At 39.1% G+C, this 21788-nt stretch overlaps 1 protein-coding gene across 1 annotated transcript in view; it reads left to right on the top strand.

The window, feature by feature from the left end:
* The window catches only part of sfswap (splicing factor SWAP), a 76437-nt gene that overhangs the window by 6838 nt on the left and 47811 nt on the right, over nucleotides 1–21788 (top strand). The window contains exons 3-10 of the mRNA XM_079486428.1: nucleotides 33–164; nucleotides 1988–2067; nucleotides 4717–4945; nucleotides 5364–5470; nucleotides 8237–8387; nucleotides 13424–13700; nucleotides 13793–13963; nucleotides 14085–14178. Of these exons, the coding sequence (XP_079342554.1) occupies nucleotides 33–164; nucleotides 1988–2067; nucleotides 4717–4945; nucleotides 5364–5470; nucleotides 8237–8387; nucleotides 13424–13700; nucleotides 13793–13963; nucleotides 14085–14178 (1241 nt within the window). The remainder of the gene's footprint in view (nucleotides 1–32; nucleotides 165–1987; nucleotides 2068–4716; nucleotides 4946–5363; nucleotides 5471–8236; nucleotides 8388–13423; nucleotides 13701–13792; nucleotides 13964–14084; nucleotides 14179–21788) is intronic.

Here is a 21788-nt window from a genome sequence, read left to right as displayed (position 1 = left end):
GGTAGATTTCAATTTGACTCTTTTACTTGCAGAGGAAGAGTATAAAAGGCTGAGCGAGGCTTTAGCCGATGAAGGCACCTACAACTCAGTAGCCTTTCGGTACAGCGCCGACTACTATGACCCGTCCCAGCCCACTGAGGAAGAGGAAGCCAACAGAGAAAAAGGTGAGAACCACACAAGTTCAGACAACGCACAACTTCAGAAAGCCCACACTGGTTTTCAACTAGTGACTCTGTGTCTGCCTGAGGAGGTTTCTGAGAGAAGTATATAATATGTACTATATGTGCCCTCAGAAATCCTTTCGCGTAAGAGTTTAAAAAATGCTCCAGGATAGGACAAGTCCGTTTCCCTCAGGTCAAATGAGAAGCGTTTTGAAGACTCTAGGCGGTTGAAAGCTCAAAGATTTGTTAAAGACGAGGGAAGCAGGTAGATATGTGGAGACTGTTAATGACCGGCGAGGTCCAGCAGTTCAGTGCTAATGCAAAACGTCAAACTCTTTGAAATGAGGGCTGTTTGAAAACTGGATTTGAATTCGTTTCAGTGTTTAGAGCTTAAAATTCTGTGACAAATGAGTTTATAAAGCAAACAGTAACTGCTCTTATCTGCCTGGTTTCAGAAAATGTGTTATTCCACCCATGTCTCATTGCTTGTTTGCGTAGAGCTAGGTTTCAGATGTTAATTCATGTTAATATTTTTTAATCTAAATGTGAAGAAGCTGTATAGAAATCATGCAGCGTTATAATCTTAAAAACATTTGGAAAATAGTTTTTCCCATTTGTCTTTTGGCTTCCATTTGGCCAGCATTGACAACCAAGGAGCGTACTGCTAAATGTTTGATAAACTGCCAGGAACGGGTCTCTCTCCTCCACAAGTATTGCACTTCTATTTGTGGTCGTCTTCAGAAATGGTCATACTTTTGCCATCAGAGGCTGTGTTTTATGTGATAATTCTTTTAGATGTTGCATTTGTTTGTCCCCGTTTTGTTTAGTAAAGAAATGTAATTTGTAAGAGCAACAAACTTGGTTTGCCGCCTTGAGAAAGTAACACTTTGGGCACTTTGTATCTCCTTGATTAAATTAGCTCCCACACTACATTTGACTGTAACAAGGAGCTTATAAAACAGACAAACAGTCTTACAGCTCACACTAATGCACCAGCCATGTGTATCCATCTCTGGTCTACCTTCCCCTTCGACTTGAATTCAGCATAAAATTTTCATTTTCTTTTTACCTGTCCCAGCCAATTTGGGAGAAGCAGAGGTTTGCAAGAGCGGATGGAGAGAGGAGCAGTAAACCGAGTTGACGGGGCTTGTGGCGTCTTCGAAAGTTGGAGTAACTCGAAATGAAACTTAAAGTGCCTCCAGTTCTTTAGCCACAGTTAAAGCATTGCGGTTACGTGTGTGTTTTATTGTTTCATTATATCGTCATTTCATCTTTATTTCTTCACCCCTCTTCCAAAAATTCTGTAATGCTTTTAAAGGGATCACCCAATATTAGGCACTTTGTTCTAATTTAATCTCCCGTTGTGTTGTTTCAGATATGAGGATTTTATGACACATTTTAAAACACAGTGGAAGTTGTTCGGTAACATGTTAACGACTCAGAAGTTTAGTCACTGTTTCATTCAAGGGAGTTACACAAGTTAAACTTGTTTCAAACCTGATGAACACAGAGAAAGATATTTGGAAAAATGCTTGTAACCAAACCGATCTTGGTCACCATTGACTGCCATAGAAGGATTTTTTAATAAATGTTGGTTTGCTTTATAGGAACTGTTTGGTTACAAGCATTCTTCTAAATATCTTTCTCTGTGTTCTTTAGAACAAAGAAATGTATACAGATTTGGAACAATTTGAGTGTGAGTAAACGAAGACCGAATTTTTATTTCTGCCCAAGAATCACATAAATAATAGTTTGTTGTGTGCACTGGATTGGTCACTCCTGCTCCGTTCAGTTCTGCTCTGATGTTCATTCTTCCTCTCTTTCAGATCAAGAGCAACAGGAGGAAGAGAGCGAGGAACCGTTTGTGGCACCCCCTGGCCTTGTCATTCCTTCAGACGTAGAACTGGTGAGCTGGTTATATAGTGAATTCCGATGTCAGATGTAGATCTGGTTTTGCGGTTCAGGGTCACATTTATGATGTACAATGCCAGTCATTTTTGTGTGAAACCATTCTTTTGTAAATTATCTCGATAATGATTGCTGCTCATATTTATACTAAGGCCAGATGATTGAAGAAGTACAGTGCACAATAAACATGTGACCTGCTTCATTAACCACTTGTCTATCTGTTGAAATGTCAAGGTTTAATTACGCTAGTTAAAAACAAAATGGAAGCAAAAATGATACTCTTCGGTCCACGTGCATTTGCCATCACTGTTTAGGAGTTTGAACATTTTCCCGCATGACGATAATGAACACACTAGCAGCAACATCATCATTTTTGCTGGGATCCAACTCAATGACTACGTTTACATGCACCCTCATAATGCAATAATAGGATTTTGGCAATATTGTGATTACACTTTACCTAATGTGAATGCAGTAATTCGATCGAAATAATGCGATTAAGCTCATAATCGCAGTAAGCATAATTGAAATAACATATGTGGCTTATGCCGGTTTTAACTGCAATAAGATGGCATGTAAACAACTTGATCGCAATTCTGTGAAAATGTCAACCTTACCATGTTTAGTTTAATTCATTAGGTATTATTGCTTCAGGATTGTGCATTTAATTAACAGAAATCCTACAAAGTTTGTCGTCTCCCAAACGCATCCTTTTTTTGCACATCCATGTACATTTCCCTATTTTAAAAAGAAAATGTGTTCATAGACTGACATTCTTTAAATGTTTGGACTCTATCAACAAGGGTTTAGTAAAATATAAACAGATGGTACAATATATTCGTTAAAAATTAATTCTCTGAGCATTATTATGTCACGTACATAACACGAAATGTCACGGCCATAATGCTGGAATTGCCCATTTATGCTGCTCTTGCCAAGGTGCGCATGTGCTTCTGTCAAGAGCAAATTCATGACGTCACGCACCACCATATATATGAAAGGTCATAAACTGTTTATGGGTCCAAATGCTCAATAAGATGCTAGAGGCAAACAACAAAAAATGCCTATAAAAAAAATCATTTATACTCATGGCGAGCTGTAAAACTATCGGACAACTGCAATCTTAATCTTCATAACGAAATCCCACATGGCCAGTCAGTGATTTATTTTCCATAATTTATTCAAATATTGAATATCGGAGATTCCGTGAGCCTGGAGACTGTAGTGTATACTTCGAGTTAATACATGTTTCGCTTAAATATGCAATATGAGTAAACAGTGCTCATAAACAGCTGGTCAAGCTGTAGCCCGTTTGAAATAAATGCTTGGACCCGAAAACTGTATTCCTATCGTCACCACTTAACAAGCAAATTATGGTATAGAAAGCTGTGGGCTATGTAGGTCCTCCCTTTGTATAACCAGTGTTCACACAATAGGACTAAAACATCCATCCGGACAAAGCTTTAATTTCAGCTGAATCCCTCATCTGGAAATCTATGCAATCTCAGAGTATTCTTTTTACTGTGCCTGTGGCATAAAGAATGTTGATCTGACCGAATTCTAGAGCTCAGAAGCTCTAGAAATTGAGCTCAGAAGTCTTGATCCTCTCCCTTATCCTATTAAACCAGGGATTTGTATGCACTTTCCTTGCAAGGTTTGTTGGAAACATAACAGCATAAAATCTTATGCTTCCAGTGGACCACTTGTTAGGGGAAACATACTCTGATCTTGGTCACAAATATACATTACACATTATTTAATAAGCTTCATATTTTTCTTGCAAAACGTTCTTTCTTTAATGAAATTTGAAGATTTGTTCTCTTTGATATAGTGAAAGGGGATGGGGCCCAGAGATTTAAGTCACTATTCACCTTCATTGTGTGGAAAATAGCACTTTGAAACACAACTGGAGTTACTTATAGTTTCTCAAAAGACACACACTATATAAAAGTGTGTAAATGATGATAGAATTTTCAATAAATCTTTTTGGTGAACTGTCTCTTTAAATTCTCTGGACTGGAAGACCCAATTAGAGTATGTGAGGTTCTTTGAAGGGGCTTGTGAATTGTTAATGGGCAGCTACTGTGATTACCTTGCTATATTGTAAGGCACATAGCTCGAAGCACAAAAGGAATCAGATCTGGAGGCAGAACGTGGGGTTGTTTGTCTTTAAAACTACAAAGTCTTTATTTGACTTTCTTGAACTCTGGGGAAAGCGATGCATCCTCTGTTTACCTGGACACCGGAGCTACAGAGCAGCCCTTTGGAAAGTTCCTCTAATGTAATATTAATGCATTGTTCTAATAAAGGATATGTGTCATTTTCACCACGGCGACACTATCAGAATCATTTAGTATTTAAAATACGTCATTGACGTAAATCATTTTAACACATGAATATGATTTTGCTTTGTCTGCAGCATGACAGATCTGTGACTAGAGATTTGTGACTTAAAATTTGCATATGGAAACGAATTAATGAAGGTCCTGGTTCGATTCTTATGCAGAGATCTCTTTCTGTGCGTGAAAAATCTCAGGGCCTCCAAGTCATTGATGATGAATGCTCTATAACATTTTCATAACCAAATTATTATAGTTCATTTGTCAGAGCTTTTCCCTCGTTTACCCTCGGGTTCTTTGCGTTTCAGCCGGCGACCACCAAGACGCATGCCATTATTGAGCGCACCGCCAACTTTGTGTGCAAGCAGGGGGCTCAATTTGAAATTGTGCTGAAGGCAAAGCAAGCAAGGAATTCCCAGTTTGATTTCCTGCGGTTCGACCATTACCTGAACCCTTACTACAAACACATTCTAAAAGCCATGAAGGAGGGAAGATACACGGCGGCTTCAGAGAGCAAGCAGGACCAGGAGCAACAGGGTATGATCCAGACACTGTAACTTTGTTCTTTTTTACTTTCTGTATATTCTGTTTCACTGTAAACCAGATCACAAAAAATAAAATGAGTTGAGGAAAATGATTTCATATCAATTTATGTAAAAAGCATGTTGACAGATTTTGTGTATATTATAATTATACTATCTCTTATAATGTACTCACCCAAATTCCATCCAAGATGTGTATGACTTCCTTTCCTCGGTTGATCAAATCACGTATATACTTAAATGTTATTGTTTTTCAATGGGAGCTGGCATTTTACTATCAAATTGTTTGTTTCAATTATGAATTTATAAGTAAATTATAAGACTGAAGTTTTGTCATCATTTACTCACCCTCATGTACAGTCAGCTATCCCTTTAACAAACAAAAAGTCAACATCTTACACTCTTTGTCTCAGAATCAAAATCGGACGACTCCGATTACGACGATGACGGAGAAGGAAACTATCTCCACCCAAGTTTATTTGCCTCTAAGAGGAGCTCTCGTCTGGAGGAGATAATAAAGGTACCGCTTCAAACTAACATACTAATACACCCTTCAGACTTTTGGTCCTTTACATACCGATGATTAATCTCACATCTAATATCACTCAGTCATACTTGTACTTATTTAACAGAGCGCTGACATGTTGTTTAGCTCCCTGCCGTGTGTCTTATGCTTAAACATCTACTTCCATTCAGTTAACCTAACAGCCCATACACTGCAGCTTCTTAACGGTTTTTCAAATTCCATGTAAAGAAACCAATTGTTCAAAGAGCACATTTCTAAATGTACATCGAATAGCTGTTAAGTTGTTATATTTCTTGGCAGAACTGGGCCTGATGTAAAAGGATCTGACATCAAAGCATTCGCCTTTTCATATATTTGTTCAAAATGAGGATAGGAATTTCTCATCAGATGCGTAATGCTTTGGTTTTCTTGATTGAGCTTGAGTTTCTCTCTGTTCATTTTAAGAGGGAGAGACACACAAACAGAAGCAATAAAAGCTAATATCTTATCTTATTTGGTACCCTTAAAGAACACTCCAGCTTTCGTCTTGAGGGTATAAAGTTGCTTTTCAATCAAAAAGTTGATATAAACTGCGCTTTTTTGGCTCATCGAACTTAACAGTGCTACTTCCAGAAAGTATAAATGTGAGTGTTCCCAAATCTTACACTTGAGATCTCGTTGTTTTCCCGTAGATTTGTCGACCTGTGCATTCGAATTCTTCCAGAATACGGGATTTAAGCCACCCACAAGTTATCTTGGATTGATAACTTCACAGAGCTCAAATAACCAATCAAGCTTAATGAGGAAAGCAGCTTTATCAGACTGACTCTACCAGTAAAAATAAAAGTACATTTGCGTTAGGGTGAAAACATCTTGTTCCCATTCTGTCTGGGCTGAAGCATGACTTGTTAGACACAGTGCTCCCCATGAGATTAATTGAAAGGTAAAGGAAAGAGTCAACTTCATACTCTCAGAGCTTTTAGTTTCAGACAAAGAGCTCATTTATTTGGAAGTGTTAGTCCTTGAAACATTTTTGCGGTTGATGAATAGTCCAGAGACTTTGCTTGTAGATGCCGCTAGAAGAAATAGATGGTGCAGTTTTATCTGCATTATGATCACGTTCTCCGTGTTTAAGAAGTAGTTTAACATTAGCTAGTAAATGACGATGGTATTTTGTGTGGACTAACCCTTTAAAGGGGAGGTCCTAGTCCAGGCTCTTGTCCTGTCCAAACTGGATTATTGCAATGCGCTTCTGGCTGGACTTCCTGCTTGCACAATCAAACCTCTCCAGATGATCCAGAATGCGGCGGCAAGGAGTGGTCTTCAATGAACCGAAGAGAGCGCATGTAACTCCGCTCTTCATCAGGTTACACTGGCTCCCTGTTGCCGCCCGCATAAAGTTCAAAGCTTTGCTCCTGGCCTACAAGACCAACACCGGGTCTGCACCATCGTATCTCCACTCGCTAATGCAGATCTATGTTCCTGCCAGATCACTGCGGTCTGCAAAGGAACAACGACTAGTGGTACCATCCCAAAAAGGAAAAAAGTCACTCTCCCGTACCTTCTCTGGATCTGTTCCACATTGGTGGAATGATCTACCAGCTGCTACAAGATCAGCAGACTCGGTTGCCATCTTTAAAAAACGCCTAAAAACGCATCTCTTCCGTCAACACGTCGCTGATTGATTTTTCCTAATTCTCTTCCCTTTCCTTCTTTAAAAAAAGAAAAACCACGTACTAACCTCACTATTCTTAGCTTTTTATACTGTGCTAGGCTTTAATGGACTAGTTTGATGCACTTATGTATTTTGTTGCCTATGTTGTTATAATTGCTTCCAATGTTTCCTCATCTGTAAGTCGCTTTTGGATAAAAGCATCTGCTAAATGACTAAATGTAAATGTCAATTTGGGCGGTCTTAGTCAAATCATACCACAAACTGACGTAGATTTGTGGGGGTATGGTTACACGAGGCGTTTCAGCCATTTCTAAGTGGAAGACCAATCACAAAAGACTTGCTCAGCTTGACCAATCAGAGCGTTTTGGAAGGAGGGACTCCATAGAACCAGGAACTTTTTCTCAATTTTCTGAGAATTGAGATGACTCTGTAAAGCACAGGTGAAATATGTAATACATAAAGCATTTATATTTTGACAATCGAAACATGAACACCTATTGTTTAGAACATCATAAACACAATAAAGACTTAAAGAAACAATAATGAAAGATTGTTTTTTGACAAGACCAAAAAAGGAGCTTAGAGGTCATTTCCGTTGAGGAAAGAATGAAGTCTGGTGAAGCGCTTACTCGGCAGAAGGTGCGTTCCTCAGCTGTTCAGACATCTGAAAAGAAGTTATATTGCAGGGTAAGGGAAAGAAACTGTTCTTGCAGAAAGGTAACAAGCTGAAGTGATTACAGTTTGCCAAAGTCCATAAAGCTTTTTGGCTCATAGGCTTGCCGGCATGTCAAAAGTCATACTTACAATGGTAGACCGACTACCTCAGAGCCTTCAAACAGTTTGATCCTGCGGAGAAGATATAGGACAAAGGCAGCCAAAGTCAAAAGAAAGATTGGCTAATCTGCCAGGCTTCGGATGAAGCGCCCCGGAGCCACCTGAAAAACGACAGCGTAATGCACAAAAACATGCTGGGTTTAAAAACCTGATTTATTGAGATAACCTGATCACATGGTGCTTTTACATGCAAAGATGTCCTTTTGGTTCTGTTTTTAAATACGTTTTAGCCTTGGTAGTATGCAGTGACCACTCTTGTGCTTGTTTTAAAGCCTCTGCAGGTCATCGACCCGGATCACCCTTTGGCAGTGCTGGTTCGAAAAGCCCAACAAGAGAAGAATGGTGCTGCAGTCATGGCAACCAAAACGGAGGAAGAGTATCAACCTTCAACGGTAGCCACGCAGCCAGAATACACCTCCGACCGTAAGTATGGCCTTAAACCCACAGGTGATGTACATGGTCAAAATAAAAGCGGTGAGATTACAAAATTTGAGATAAAGCAGAAGGATAGCTCAGTAGAGAGGAAGTGACATCATAGGCTATTGTGCACCAAAGCATAAGAAATGGGGCATATGAAAATTATTTATGCAAACTGTGTCTTCTTAGAGGACTGATGTAATAAACAGCTCTGCTACAAAGTACAGCGAACATATCTGATATTAAATGCTGCAATAGACTAACTAGAGTCACTTATTATATTGCCTCATGTAATAAGAAATTGAGTTGCTATTAATTTAATGATTGTTATTCATTCTATTCCTAATAGACTTTGATTTGAATCACTATGAGGTGGTTTTCCACACAGTGATTAGTTTAAGCAAAGACTAGGTCTTATTTTAAATTGGGACATTTAAGTAGTTTTGACAAATATGTCTTACAAACAACAGTTACAGTTGTGCATCTTGAGACAAAACAAAGGCACCGCTGTATTTTAAGTTGTATCAGTGCAAGCAGTTTTCAGTTTAGACTGCTCTAACATTTATTTTAGTCTAGGACTAGCCTAAATGTTTCATAACAAATGTAAATCTACTTAACATTTACATGTCTATAAATCCTTATTTAATTGAATATAAATCATCCTTTATTTGTGGCGTTATTTAAATGTTCATGTAGTTTCTTTTTTTACTTTCTTTTTCATATTTCATATTGAAAATATCAGCTAAAAGTTAAATAAAACGTTAAAAACAAGAAAAAGTGCTTTTGTTTTAAATGTGAAAAAATACAGTGGTAATACCCATATGTCACCGGTAAAGTCGTAGCATTTACAGTTATACTAAATTTCATACCGTTAGATTCCCTCGTCAAAATTATTTGTTTTGGATTTCACCAGCTCAACATCAATGAAACATCTGTTGAACCCTGCGCTGCCACTGAGTCTGTGGGTTAAACAGTTTTTGGATAATGTTAATTCTTGGCATGCTGGTAAGGGAAGACACATATCCTCTTGAGAAAAGCCTGTGGATGAAACCCAGGCGAGCACTGCTGTGCCAGCTTGCGAAAGACTGTGACAGAGCATTTCTATCTCAAATTATTTTAATGATGATTGATTTTATTTTTGGGTGTCCTTGAGTGAACATGGCAGGGATGCTGACCCTTCATTGTGAGCAAAGTTCATTAAATTAAGTACCAAAGTACTTCATCGCGTCATGCTTATCTTCGTTCAATTCTAATTCTGCAACTTTAGGACAGTTTTTTTTTCTCCACCGGTTCGTGAATTGGGTCTCGCTGTAAGATTTTTCCAGGCAACACTGGGAACCATCCTTTGCCAAATTTCAATGCAAAACAGCGGCAAATTAATTTGACTCTAGTGAATAACAGCAGGTTTTGTCCTGGAGGCCTAAAACTTCCATTTACGTCCAGTCGTTCCTTTCGCTTCCAATCGATAGTATTTTAAGGTACTGTGTCGAATGAGCAATTCCTCCTTTATTGGAAACGGAGAATGTAGCACTCAGCTGGTGAGACACACTTGAGCTTTGATGGCTGATTTGTCTCAATTAGTCGGACTGAGGAGCTCCATCGGTTTTGTTGAGGAAAATACAACAGGATTACGGCGCCCGAAAGATCCTCGACGGCCAGTTTGTGAAAAGAAAAGCTACTTTGACTGCAAATGAATATTTTCTAGGATTAACAGCATGACAAAGAGATTCTGTTGGCTTAACCACAGTCATCCAATAATCTGAGTCCAAATGTGAGTGTTATTTTTCCAAGCCTTCGGCCTGTATCTGAGGTTTTCTGTGTATTTTCTTTAAGGCGCGCTTGGCTCTCGTCGTTGAAGTTTGGTTAAACATTGTCCCGTTTCGAGTTTGAATTCATTCCCTTTTTTTATATATTCAAGCTGGTTGCTATCAACCTGAGCCCGAATTTTGACCGCCTGAGACAGTGAAAACAAAACAACATTTTAAGAAAACCGATTCCTCTGGAGGCCGGACACGTTGGGGCTTCTGAGAATTGCACACTCAGCTTGAGGTACATAGCGAACCAGGCAGTCGAAGAACGTTCTACTCAAAGCCTATTGGTCATCTTGGCACCATGCATAGTGCCAACCCTAGCATAACATCTGTCCGGCTTGTCTATTTCCCAACACCAGAACAATTACGTTCTCATTTCACAAGGGTTCACTAGACCTCATAGATCCACAATGATAAAGCTCATATGATTTATCCAATGTATTAAATATGTTGTCAGATGGTCGGCGCAACCTTATGATCTCCTCAGTTACTGGACCAAGACTGCAGAATACATTGCGCTTTGTTTATGTGACGAGTCATCATATGATGAAAAACACTGTTTACTTCATCACAGGGTTATCTTTAGGCGACTGCTGTGATAAACATTGTAATGCCACAGTTAAACCGTAAAGTTGTTTAAGATCTGCATTATTGTGTCTCAAGTGCTTCCAAAATTTCGGAGCGTTAAAAAATAAATAAGACCTCATGTTGTGTCAATCACATTTACACACTGCTTAACTTGCGGTAACGTGCTCTGACATATAGCGCTGTTGCGGTCCGGGCGACCTGAGTTCGAGTCCGGCTCGAGGTCCTTTCCCGATCCCACCCCCTCTCTCTCGCCCACCTCACTTCCTGTCCTCTCTACACAAAAAAAAACACCCCAAAAAAAAGAATTCAGACTGGGTTTGATTTTCAGCAATTTTCGCATCCATAGCAAAAATTTGTCTCAGTTGTTAGTCATGCATTTTTTTCTTTAAGACTGGTCATAACGTCTTTAAAGCAGTTACATTAAAAGCAGATTGGGCTAATCTGAAAAGTAAGACTGAATAGTCCTAACTAATTACTATTCTGTGAGATTAGTTGTTAAGACGCGGTGTTAATTTAGCGGCTAAGTTTATGCAACTGGGCCCAGATTGCAAACAGCTCCTCATCATTCATCATGTCAGTCAGAACCGGTTGAGTTTTTGAAAATATACTGGAAACAAATGATGATCGGTTTGCTTAGTTGTCTTTTAAGTTATGTCTATTGATTCTTGCTTCTCGTGGGCAGAGCGTGATTCCTCTGTCTCTGGATCCTTCACACCTCTGCCTGTTTGTCTCCTCAGGCAGGTGTCAGAAATGATTAGATTCATTTTATTGGAACTGAAGCCTGGTCAGGAGTGGGTGGATTTAGTCGATTGTTTGCAAGATGTGTAAATTCTCATGTGTGTTAATAGGAATAGATAGGTAATATTGGCTTTTAATTTTTTTAAATGGTATTATTATTGTAATTATGCGATCTTTGTAGGGATATTATAAGCTTTCTTATATTTGTGTGAATGAATGGTTATGGTTGTTCAGGTAGGTATTAACCTTCGTGAACATGAATTTGGCGTGAATTAAAGGTGCTGTTTGTTATTATTTTGGAGGATCTATTGACAGAAATGCAATATAATATACATAACTGTTAATGTCTTTAGAGGTGTATAAAGTCCTTGCACAATGATGCGTTGTTTTTATTACCTTATAATGAGTTCTGTATTATCTTAAGTGAGGAGAAATCCTATTACTAGTTTTTTTCTCACTTCCTAGATGTTTTAAATTTCTCTTGTGGTTTTTAGTTCTTATTGGCTTTATCAATCTCATACTTCCTTCCCTCTCTCCCTCTCTCTCTCTCTCTCTCTCTCTCTCCATACACGCATGCAGAATAAATGCATTTATGTCCAGAACCCTGGCGCCTCCCTTCCTCTTCTTTCAGCTGTCTTTGACGTGTGGCTGCAGTCAAACACAATGTTAAACTCTAAATGAGCAGACTGAGTCCATTGGTCTCATTTAGTTCCAGAATGGCTCTCTATTCAGTTCACAGAAGTACCCAGGAGATGGCGTCACTTTAATTCAACTACCTTTCAAATTCTCTTTCAATTCATTTGTTGTGTTTCATCAGCACCAGAACGCTACAGGTTCAAGTCTTTGCTTTAGAGACATGCAAATGCTTCAGTGCTCGCTTTGCCCTGCAAATTCTATCGCCATTAACAAACTTGTCTGACTTTGAAATCCTGCAGACTGTTTGAAATGCTTTTAAAGAATTATATTGACGGATAAGCAAATTAGGTTTCAAAGACCGGACATGACAGTCAAACCTGGCGTGCCAGATTTGTAGTTTAGTTTTAGAGGTCAAGAGTTCGACACATCTCAAAATTCACAAAATGTCTTTGTGTTCTTCTCGTTTTGACCAACATGTGGGTGAATAAAGAATGTGTTAAAGGTGTAATTCGGTCTACTCACCTTTAGTCTTTTGAACCCTTATGACATTCTTTATTCTGCAGAACGCAAAAGAAGATATTTTGAAGAATGTTGGTAATCAAACAACGACAGTACCCCTTCACTTCTATTTTAAGGACCCAAGACAATGGGTACCACCGCTACCAACATTTTTTAAAATATCTTATTTTGTGTTCTGCATAATGAAGTGAGCCATACAGGTTTGAAATGTACATGATGACTTAATTTTCTTTCTGGGTGAACGGTCCCCTTAAGCAACGGCTGTGTATGTTTTTATAAAAACAATTATTAGTTTTTTGCAATCTTGTAACAGGTAAGCAATAAAGAATTTTTGACTACAATTAGGTTTTCTTATTTACGTTGTTGCCATCTCAGCAGGCGGACAGATTGATCCTTATGATTTGTGATGGGGCAGAACACACAAAGGCATTTTTGTTCTCTCCTTTGCTCTCTTTTTATCTCCTACTTAAAATGGAAATTTAATTATGAGGACAGTGATCTAGACACAGATTATTTCAATTTTTAATTTGCATCAACAGCGGTGTTACCTCCGTGCCCATTTCCTTGCCTTTTAATGAAAGCCGACACGAGCTGTTCTTTTCCCCACACATACAAACAGTTTCATTATGAAAATGTGTACATACAAATATACATGTATGCGGCAGATGAACTGAAATTTATACTCATGATAGTTTCATGTGAACCAAATATCATTTATTTCTGTATTTTTATTCATGTTTCTCTTTTCAGCTAATGTGGCAATGTACTACGGCTACTGTATGCTGCCCGACGGTACGTACTGCCTGGCCCCGCCCCCTCCTGGGATCGACGCCAGCGTCTATTACACCTCGATGTCCACTAGCACGATGCCAACACCTACCGTGTCCAGTCCTCCCCCTCCACCCGGCACCGTATCTTACTTGGATCCTGCGGCCGCAATCCCATCAGCCCCTGCTACAGTTCCTGTCACAGTGACGGCTCCTGCCTCGCTCTCGCATTCCGCCCCTGCGGATCCTCCTACGTCCAGGTCTGCATGCCACTGTTGTATTTTTCTCTTTTCTGTTATTGCCGGAGCCCTGCGAAAAAAATCCTGTATGTGTTTTCATTTTAATCCCTCAGCTCTCGGCCTCAACAAACCACCATCGCCCCGCCAGCGACCGCCGCCGCCCCTGTCGCTGCCATCATCCCCCCACCTCCCGATATCCAGCCTGTCATTGACAAACTAGCCGAGTACGTGGCCAGAAATGGGGTGAAATTTGAGACCAGCGTGCGTGCCAAAAACGATCCCCGGTAAGCAATTACGCTTCTGCTCATCTTTCAGATGTGACAGCCTCATCGCTGCTGTTAGATAAGTGTAACCTGTAATAACTATAAACCTTTTTTGCGTGTGTGTGTCGTTTTAATTCTTAAGATTTGACTTCCTGCAGTCCTGGAACCAGTACAACTCCTATTATGAGTTTAAAAAGCACTACTTCATGCAGAAGGAAGGCCTGAGCGTGCAGGAGGTAATATCAGCGACATCTTTCCTTATTCCTTGATTCTTTTAAATTCATTACTAATTGCAGTGGCTGTCAGATTTATCCTTCAGTGTCATTTTTGCGTATTAATTAATGAGTGAGTAACTTTTATATGCATTTAATCATGAACCATGCCTTGTTTTTTCTGTCATCTGACCAATTTTATGGTCATCTGACCAATTGAGGATTTATCAGCTGCGGCTAATGGTTTCGTGTGTACTATATTCAAGAAGGCAGTACAGAATGCAATTCAAACACAGACACAAAGTCAAAAAATGCCTGAGCTGCATCATTTTTTTAACGAAGAACATTTAAGGTAATGTAGACAAATTAGAAGTAAGTTCGGTAAGCCGATTAGCACCTTATGGTCCTCTTTAGTCATGTAGAAACAGGGCAATAATGCGATTCAGTATAATGGCAAGTCAATAAGGCAATTCGGGACAGTGTAATATAAGGTCAGTTAGTAAACACTGGAAGTTTTGTGCAGTCGATACAGACGCGGTTTGCTTTGATCTCTGCAATGCTTTTTCACTGATGTATCGTGGGCGGAGATGCTGCAGTTATTTATCGGAGCATAAATATTAGAGGATGATAATTGCATCCCTTTTAAATCTGTTAAAATTGGCATGAGACTTCTTTCTGTTCAGCTTTGTCAGTCGATTTAAATTAAGTTTTAATAAAAAAACGCTTTAGAGAGAACAGAGCTGTTAGACGTATACACATGCTGCATTGATATATATGCCGTGTAAAGATCGGATAACACACCATTTCTGCGAATCTCATATTAATCTTGAGTACCTATTCAGTAGTATTGCGTACGTTGTATCTTCGAAGAGTATTTATCACATTTATAAAAGATAGATACAGCTGTACGATTATTTCCTGTAAAAAGACGAGCTGCTGGAGGCAGGCAGGGGGAAGGAACTACAGCACGAGCACACAACACATCATCACATTAATCCCTTCGTGTTGTTTAGATTATGCATGTATGCGCCGACTTGTGAATTTGTTTGACTTACCGCGTTCATGTCCGGCCCCGGTGGATGATGCGTGGGCGTGCTTGTCCGGGAGAATGGCCTTATAAAAGTAATAGGATTACGAAACTGGGATCCAGACTTGTATACAAAACTTTCTGAAACCAGTTGGAGTGCAGGGGGAGTGTATCGAGGACAGTAATACTACGTCGTATGTCCAAACTCGACCATGAGTTCCAGCACGTTTAACAGTGTAAAGAAGTCAGAATGCATGAAATAACATGTTACACCATCTTTAAAAGGATTCTCCATCCGATTTGATCTTCATTTACGCACCCTCAAGTTGTTCCAAACTTTTTCTGAAAGATATTTGGAGAAAGGTTATCAACTGATATTTCTGGGACATCATTGACTACCATATTAGGTCATGTTTAAATGGTAGTCAGAGGTACCCAGAACTGTTTGCCTTACTAAATTCCTTGTTCAACAGAACAAACAATTAAAAAATGATACAATTGTTTTTTCTATTATGATAGTCAATGATGTCCCAGAATTTTATTTTTTGGCTGGAGCATCTCTTTAAATTATCTTGTGACCTGTAGAAAGTACCAATAAGTATTCTTCTTTTTTGTCAAATCCTTTCCTCACATTTAGAATCATCTTTGTTTTTCTATTTGTGCTGCGTCTCTAATGGTGTGTGATGCCGTAAATCCATTACGCCAAGACGACTTGACATTATTCTCATCATTACAGACTATTAACTCCTTGGTCATTCTTAATGAATTTGAGAGGCAAGATGGACTTAACTGTTTAGCTGTGTGTTATTGAATATGCAAAAAATATCAGAAGCGAATCGAATTCGAATCTCCTCGTAAGTGCTCGCTGAGGCCTCTCCCACGCACGGCCCGGTTAATACAAAATTTGGTAAACAAATAGCAGGGATGTTTTGTTCGTGGAAGGGATCTAAACCGTTACATTTCCCGAGAGGAAAATGTGGCAGTTACGAACGTGATTATAAATGCGGTTAATGGTCGCCGAGTAAGTTAATGAGGACTGAGTTAGCCGAGCCTTTTTCCACCCTCTGTGTGTGTCAGAACACTTTGACTGAAAATCCTCCCTCTCTTAATGAGACCACGTCGCTTTGCTTTTCTGTTGTTTGTTTGCCTCCGTGGTGTGGTCATTGCTGTGAGCTAAGACCATTTGATACCTCCCTTTTTTAAAGGAAGTATTTCTGATTCTCGGAAGCCTTTGGTCTGTAATTGCGAGGTTTTGCCATCAGCCCCTTTTGATGGTACGTTCAAGTCATGGTTTGATTGTGTTTTATGAGCTGAGTGCACCTGAAATCCACCATAAAGTTGTGATTACCAGTGGGGATTTTCTTTAAGCTTGACCGGAGTCATTTTAAGAATTACGGGGGATAATTTATATATATTATAGTACATAAAAATTGTTGACTGTACAATATAATGCAATTGTGTACAAAATATACATCAAGTGTCAATTACACGTCATATTTTGCAGTGGATTTATAAATCTTTGTCAGTAAAGGATTTGGACTACAGCATGTGGTGCTATTTGCTGTGACGGTGGTAGATGTCTTGGCCGGTTAAGGGGTAGTTCACCCAAAACAGAAAAATTCTGTCATTTTGAATCCTCATGTTGATCAAAACCTGTATATGTCACCTCTGTGCAACACAATAGAAGATATTGTGAAAAATGTCTTCGTTGTTTTGTGTCCATACAATGGAAGTCAATGGGGTCCAATGGCGCTGGTTACAAATGTTCTTGAAAATATCTTCTGCGTAAGAAAATACATACACGTTTGAAATTACGATGAAAGTTTATTTTTGGGTGAGCTATCCCTTGACGTTGATGTTCAAATCACATAAACAAACACACCCCTACCCCATCTTTTGCTTTCGTCAGCGCTCGGCTCGACAAATGTCCGTCTTGTGCACTGTGCACCTAACTGCTGATTGGCTACAAGGTTGTTTTGGTACTTGGCCCGACTACTTTGTTTTAACAAGCGTAGTTCCGAAACGCCTTTAAACAAGTCCTATGGGAAACGCATTGTTGTGCTGGTGTCGTCACATACTAATGAGCATATTTGTGTCCTCATTGCGTCGTGTTTGCGTCTGGACTAGGGTTTTAACTCGATAGCAGTTTTATTTTATAAAACATAATTCTGTCACATAATTCGGTATTTTACAACTGAATGCTACCAGCAGCCCCTTTAAAGGTATGGTTCACCCAAAATGTTAAGGTCTGTCATCATTTACTCACCTTCGAGTTGTTCCAAATGTGTATACATTTCTTTGTTCTGATGAACACAGAGAAAAATATTTGGAAGAATGCTTATAACCGAACAGATCTCGATCCCCATTGACTACTATAGTATGAAAAAATACAATTGCAGTCAAAAGTGCCCCAGAACGGTTTGCTGTCCTACATTCTTCAAAATGTCTTTTGTGTTCAACAGAACAGAACAAAAGAAAAGAAAAGATAAAGTAATTTTTCATACTATGGGAGTCAATGGGGGTCGAGATCTGTTTGGTCTCGAAGGTCAGTAAATGGTCAGTAAATGATCACACAATTTACACATTTTGTGTGAAGGATCCCTTTTGCTTGTGCTATAATCCTGATTTATAAACGCAACATCATTGGACAAAATCACAATACAGTTCATCTACATTAAAGAGAGGCTATATGCTGTTGAAATTTCTTGTCAATGTGTTGCTCGGCTATTTATATAACTGGCTGGTCCGCCCAAGTAAATGCATCGTATGGAAAACGCTGAAATCTAAAAAGGGGTTTTACTAATGTATCAGGGTCAAGTAAGAGTACGCAGTCCACTGTAAGGACTAATTTACATATTTTGACATGCCACAGAATTATTGAAAAACAAATATCTAGACTTCTCGTAGAGTTATGTTTTTTTATAACTAGTTATGCCACTGTATTAGAAGAGCTGTTTCATGTTTACCCTACAGCTATCTAAATATAGAACTAGAAAATAATTGAGAAAGGAAATAGGGAATTTATATAGTTGAAGAAAACCGAGGACGCTGTATTAGTGGGGAAATTGGAATAAATGTTTTGTTGTCATGACTCATGAACGTAACACTACTGTTTCACAGCAGTGCCTGTTTTTATTTGCTCGGCCTTCCTGTCTCTAGAGACAGAGCTGAGCTACGTTCTTAGGTTATTTCCTCACTCGATCCCAACTTTTACAGTTTAATCTGCGCAGTTTTGAATGTCTTCCACCCTTAATTGCGGTTCCAGCTGGGTGGCAATCTTACCAGCTGCCGGATGCGTCGAACACTGCCCAATCTCAATGAGACTTGGCTTTGGTTTGGTCGCATAAAATGTTACACTACCAACTGGGTAGAGTTTCATAGATCCCTTGAGATGACGTTTTGACTTCAGAGTTTTGTCTGATAGAGCTATTAAGTTTTATATTTGAATTGCTTTCAAAGGTGTCTGAGGAAGTCTTGATGCGTTCCTTATGGATTGGCAGAACATTTATTTTCCAGTATTTGCAAGGTTTTGCATGAGTGTGTTGTTAAAGGTGAAGTAACGTCTGTGTAATTTTCAAAAGGCTTCCCCTGTCCTCCATAGTTTAGCCAAACAGGCCTCCCCAGTTTGGTTAGGCCTCCCCAGTATATATACTTTTTAGTCTATAAATGTCTTTAAGTTCTAGTTGTACTTTATTTTCAATTATTTCAAGTGACCCTTAAACAACTTTAATGTAGTGTTTTTTTACAGTGTTTATTCCCACATCATTAAAGTGAAATAAGCAAACTAGTGCAAACCTTGTCTAAGCAATGTGTTGTCGGGACAGAAAATTGGAGGTTCAAAGGAAGGACAGAGGAAGCCCCAAGCCTGTGAGAATCGATTTGTTCCTGTAACTCGTGTGTACGCGCGTGCCTCAAGGACATCATCCCTGAACCTGCTGCTAAGAGCTGCGCGATGACGGTTTATATGGTTGGTCATATTTCAGTAACACCCGCTGCCTCATTAAAACTTCTGTCCCACCAAGCGCCTAAAAGCTCGAAGATGTGTTTTTGCTGTTGGAGGAACAGGAGGGAAAAGCGTAAGGAACATGACAATGAAAATGTAATGCAAATGCCGACTTAGTGGAACCACATTGTGATGTTATTTTCCTGTTTTCAAGTTAACCAAAAATGGCACTCGCAGACACTTTTGTTATGTTGAGACACAGAATATACTAGAAAAGTTAAAGTGGCACTTGATTTTGTCCATCAGGAGTTGTTTCACCGGGGGCTTCTGCATTTTATGCCAAGCCAAAGTGAGTTTACAGTCGTTTTGACACTTAACAGTGTTTATTGGCATCGCATAAGAGAGGTCACAAATTAGTCGGTAGTCTGTAGATACTCGCTGCACCCGTCCATCTTTCCTAACATTTAAAAACTCCAGAAAAGTTTCATCCACATACGACACATCCATCCCTCTGTTCCTCGCTAATTTGCTCTTCTCAGAGAATACTTCACTTGATCTGCAAAGATCAGCAAGCCCGCGAATTCATCAGCTTCAGCCAGCGTTTAAACGTTTCTGGGATTGTCTTCAAAGCGACTGACATTTGGTTCAGATTTTCTCCATCTCAGCAGAGTCTGGCTGCTCGAAGACTGCTATATTTAACCACACGACTTGTGCTTTTTCCCCCCTTTATATAATTTTTCGGAAATATACAAGGAAGCTTGCGCTGTGAAAAGCTTTTACAAGTTTCAAAGTGCTGTGGTTTGGCTTTTAAAGGCGAAGGGTCGGGCTCTTGAGTGATGTTTATGGGCAGGTGATGAAGTTGGTAGGTTGTCAAACTTACAGATTCGTGTTTTTGCAGCACAGTCCTGCACAAAGCGGTTATCTGTTCTAGCATATAATGTCTTGAATTCTCTTTGAAGGATGTTCGAGTTTCATTTAGGTCTTTTTAATATGCGGTAATGGCTGTTCTGGAACACATTGTTCTGGTTTTATACTCTTGTCACCCCCTTCTTAGAGCAGTTTTCAGGATCTGAGCACTGAATGTGATGATAAAAGCAAAAGTGAGTTTGATCAGGCTGTCAGATCAATGCTAACTTGAAGTTCAGGCTTTTTTGCACATGAGAGAAATTATTCATGGTGTACACTGCAACAAGTCGTGGTTTAATCCAGATGTGCTCAGTTGTGTTTCTGTCTTTCAGCATAGCATAGATCAACTCTTATAAAAACACACCTGTTACAGAAAAACGGTTTTAGAGTTTCCTTTAAAGTGTGGTTGGAACCCTCCTGAAGAAAGATTAAGCACTCCTGTCTTCATGACCTTTTTCATGTTTTTCGATTATAAAAACGGAAATCTCATGAACTACATTTACTTTTCATAACCAATAACAAAGTATTTTCTTTGAGTTAAAAAAAAAATATATATTTTGTTGTTGGTGGCATTGTACTCTAGAGCAGGGGTTCCCAAACTTGATGCGATCCCCCTAAAATAACAGTCCCGGGGACTCGAGACCCCCACTATCATCGGAGGTGGGTAAAGTATACAAACATTGCGCGCAATTGTATACAATGCGTTGTAAAGGGTCGATATTAACCAACGTTTCATTTCGAAAAATAAAAATATCCAAAACTCGAGCCTGAAAAATTATCTGTGTGCAAAAATGTTTAACGTGGTGCTGTAAGACTTGCTGCACCTAAACTAATGCAGTTGCTAACGTGACACCTCAGGGGTCACGATCGAGGGGGAGGAAATTCCAAAGGCTGATGGCTTTTTTTTGCTGATGGGTTTTATTTTTAACTTAACTAATAGTTTTTTACACTTATTGATTAAATAAGCTATTCCTAATAATACAAAAAATGATTTCTGGAAATCGTCTTGCAACCCCATCCTTGTGGCCTTGCGAGGGGTCCCTTTTCGGAATCCAAAGCCATGAATCTTGTCATTGTTTTTTATTTGAATCTTCTTAAAATTCGACTCTTCTTTGCTTTAAAAGCGAGTAACTTTTTTCTCTCTTGTCTGGAATTCTTGAAACTTAAATGTGCTATTTATTTTTGCTCATTTTGGGGGGTCCTTGCCAATATTTCATTGAATAATATAATGAAGGCTTTTTGGCTAGTCCCTGGACTTCATAAATAAATCGTTTTTGTGCAGCGGCTTTAGATTTTTCTGGGTAAGGCAAAAACGTTGCGGCATTGATGGTTCCAGTTCTGAGGTTTTGGCACGCCGTTACGTTCAAATGAAATGGTCTGCCTTTTAGCTGCTTTTAATGAAATGTGGAAACATTTCGATCTAGTTCCAGACCTCTGTGTAACTGAGCTTTCATGTGAGGTTTATTTTTTTCATCTTTCTTTTTATTACACGCAATGGAAAGGAGTGGTTGTGTTTTATTTGTCGTAAAAGCGCGTATCTATGCCACCAGAAATTATATTTATCTTTCTGCTTCTCCCCACATAGACACAACAAACATTGGTCAAATTTTTAATAACATGTTGCAGTGTTCCTGTATCTTATTTTTACCTCCAGTACTACATTTTTGAACCATGCACTCTATTTTGAAACACTAAAAAGATGAATGCAGTAAACATATCTTCTGCGTTCATTTTTAATCTAACGTGTCCTCTCCTCCG

Source organism: Barbatula barbatula (genome assembly GCF_947034865.1).
Source record: "Barbatula barbatula genome assembly, chromosome: 22".
NCBI lineage: Eukaryota > Metazoa > Chordata > Actinopteri > Cypriniformes > Nemacheilidae > Barbatula > Barbatula barbatula.
The sequence above is the reverse complement of the archived record's forward strand: the minus strand, read 5'-3'. Positions and strand labels throughout refer to the sequence as shown.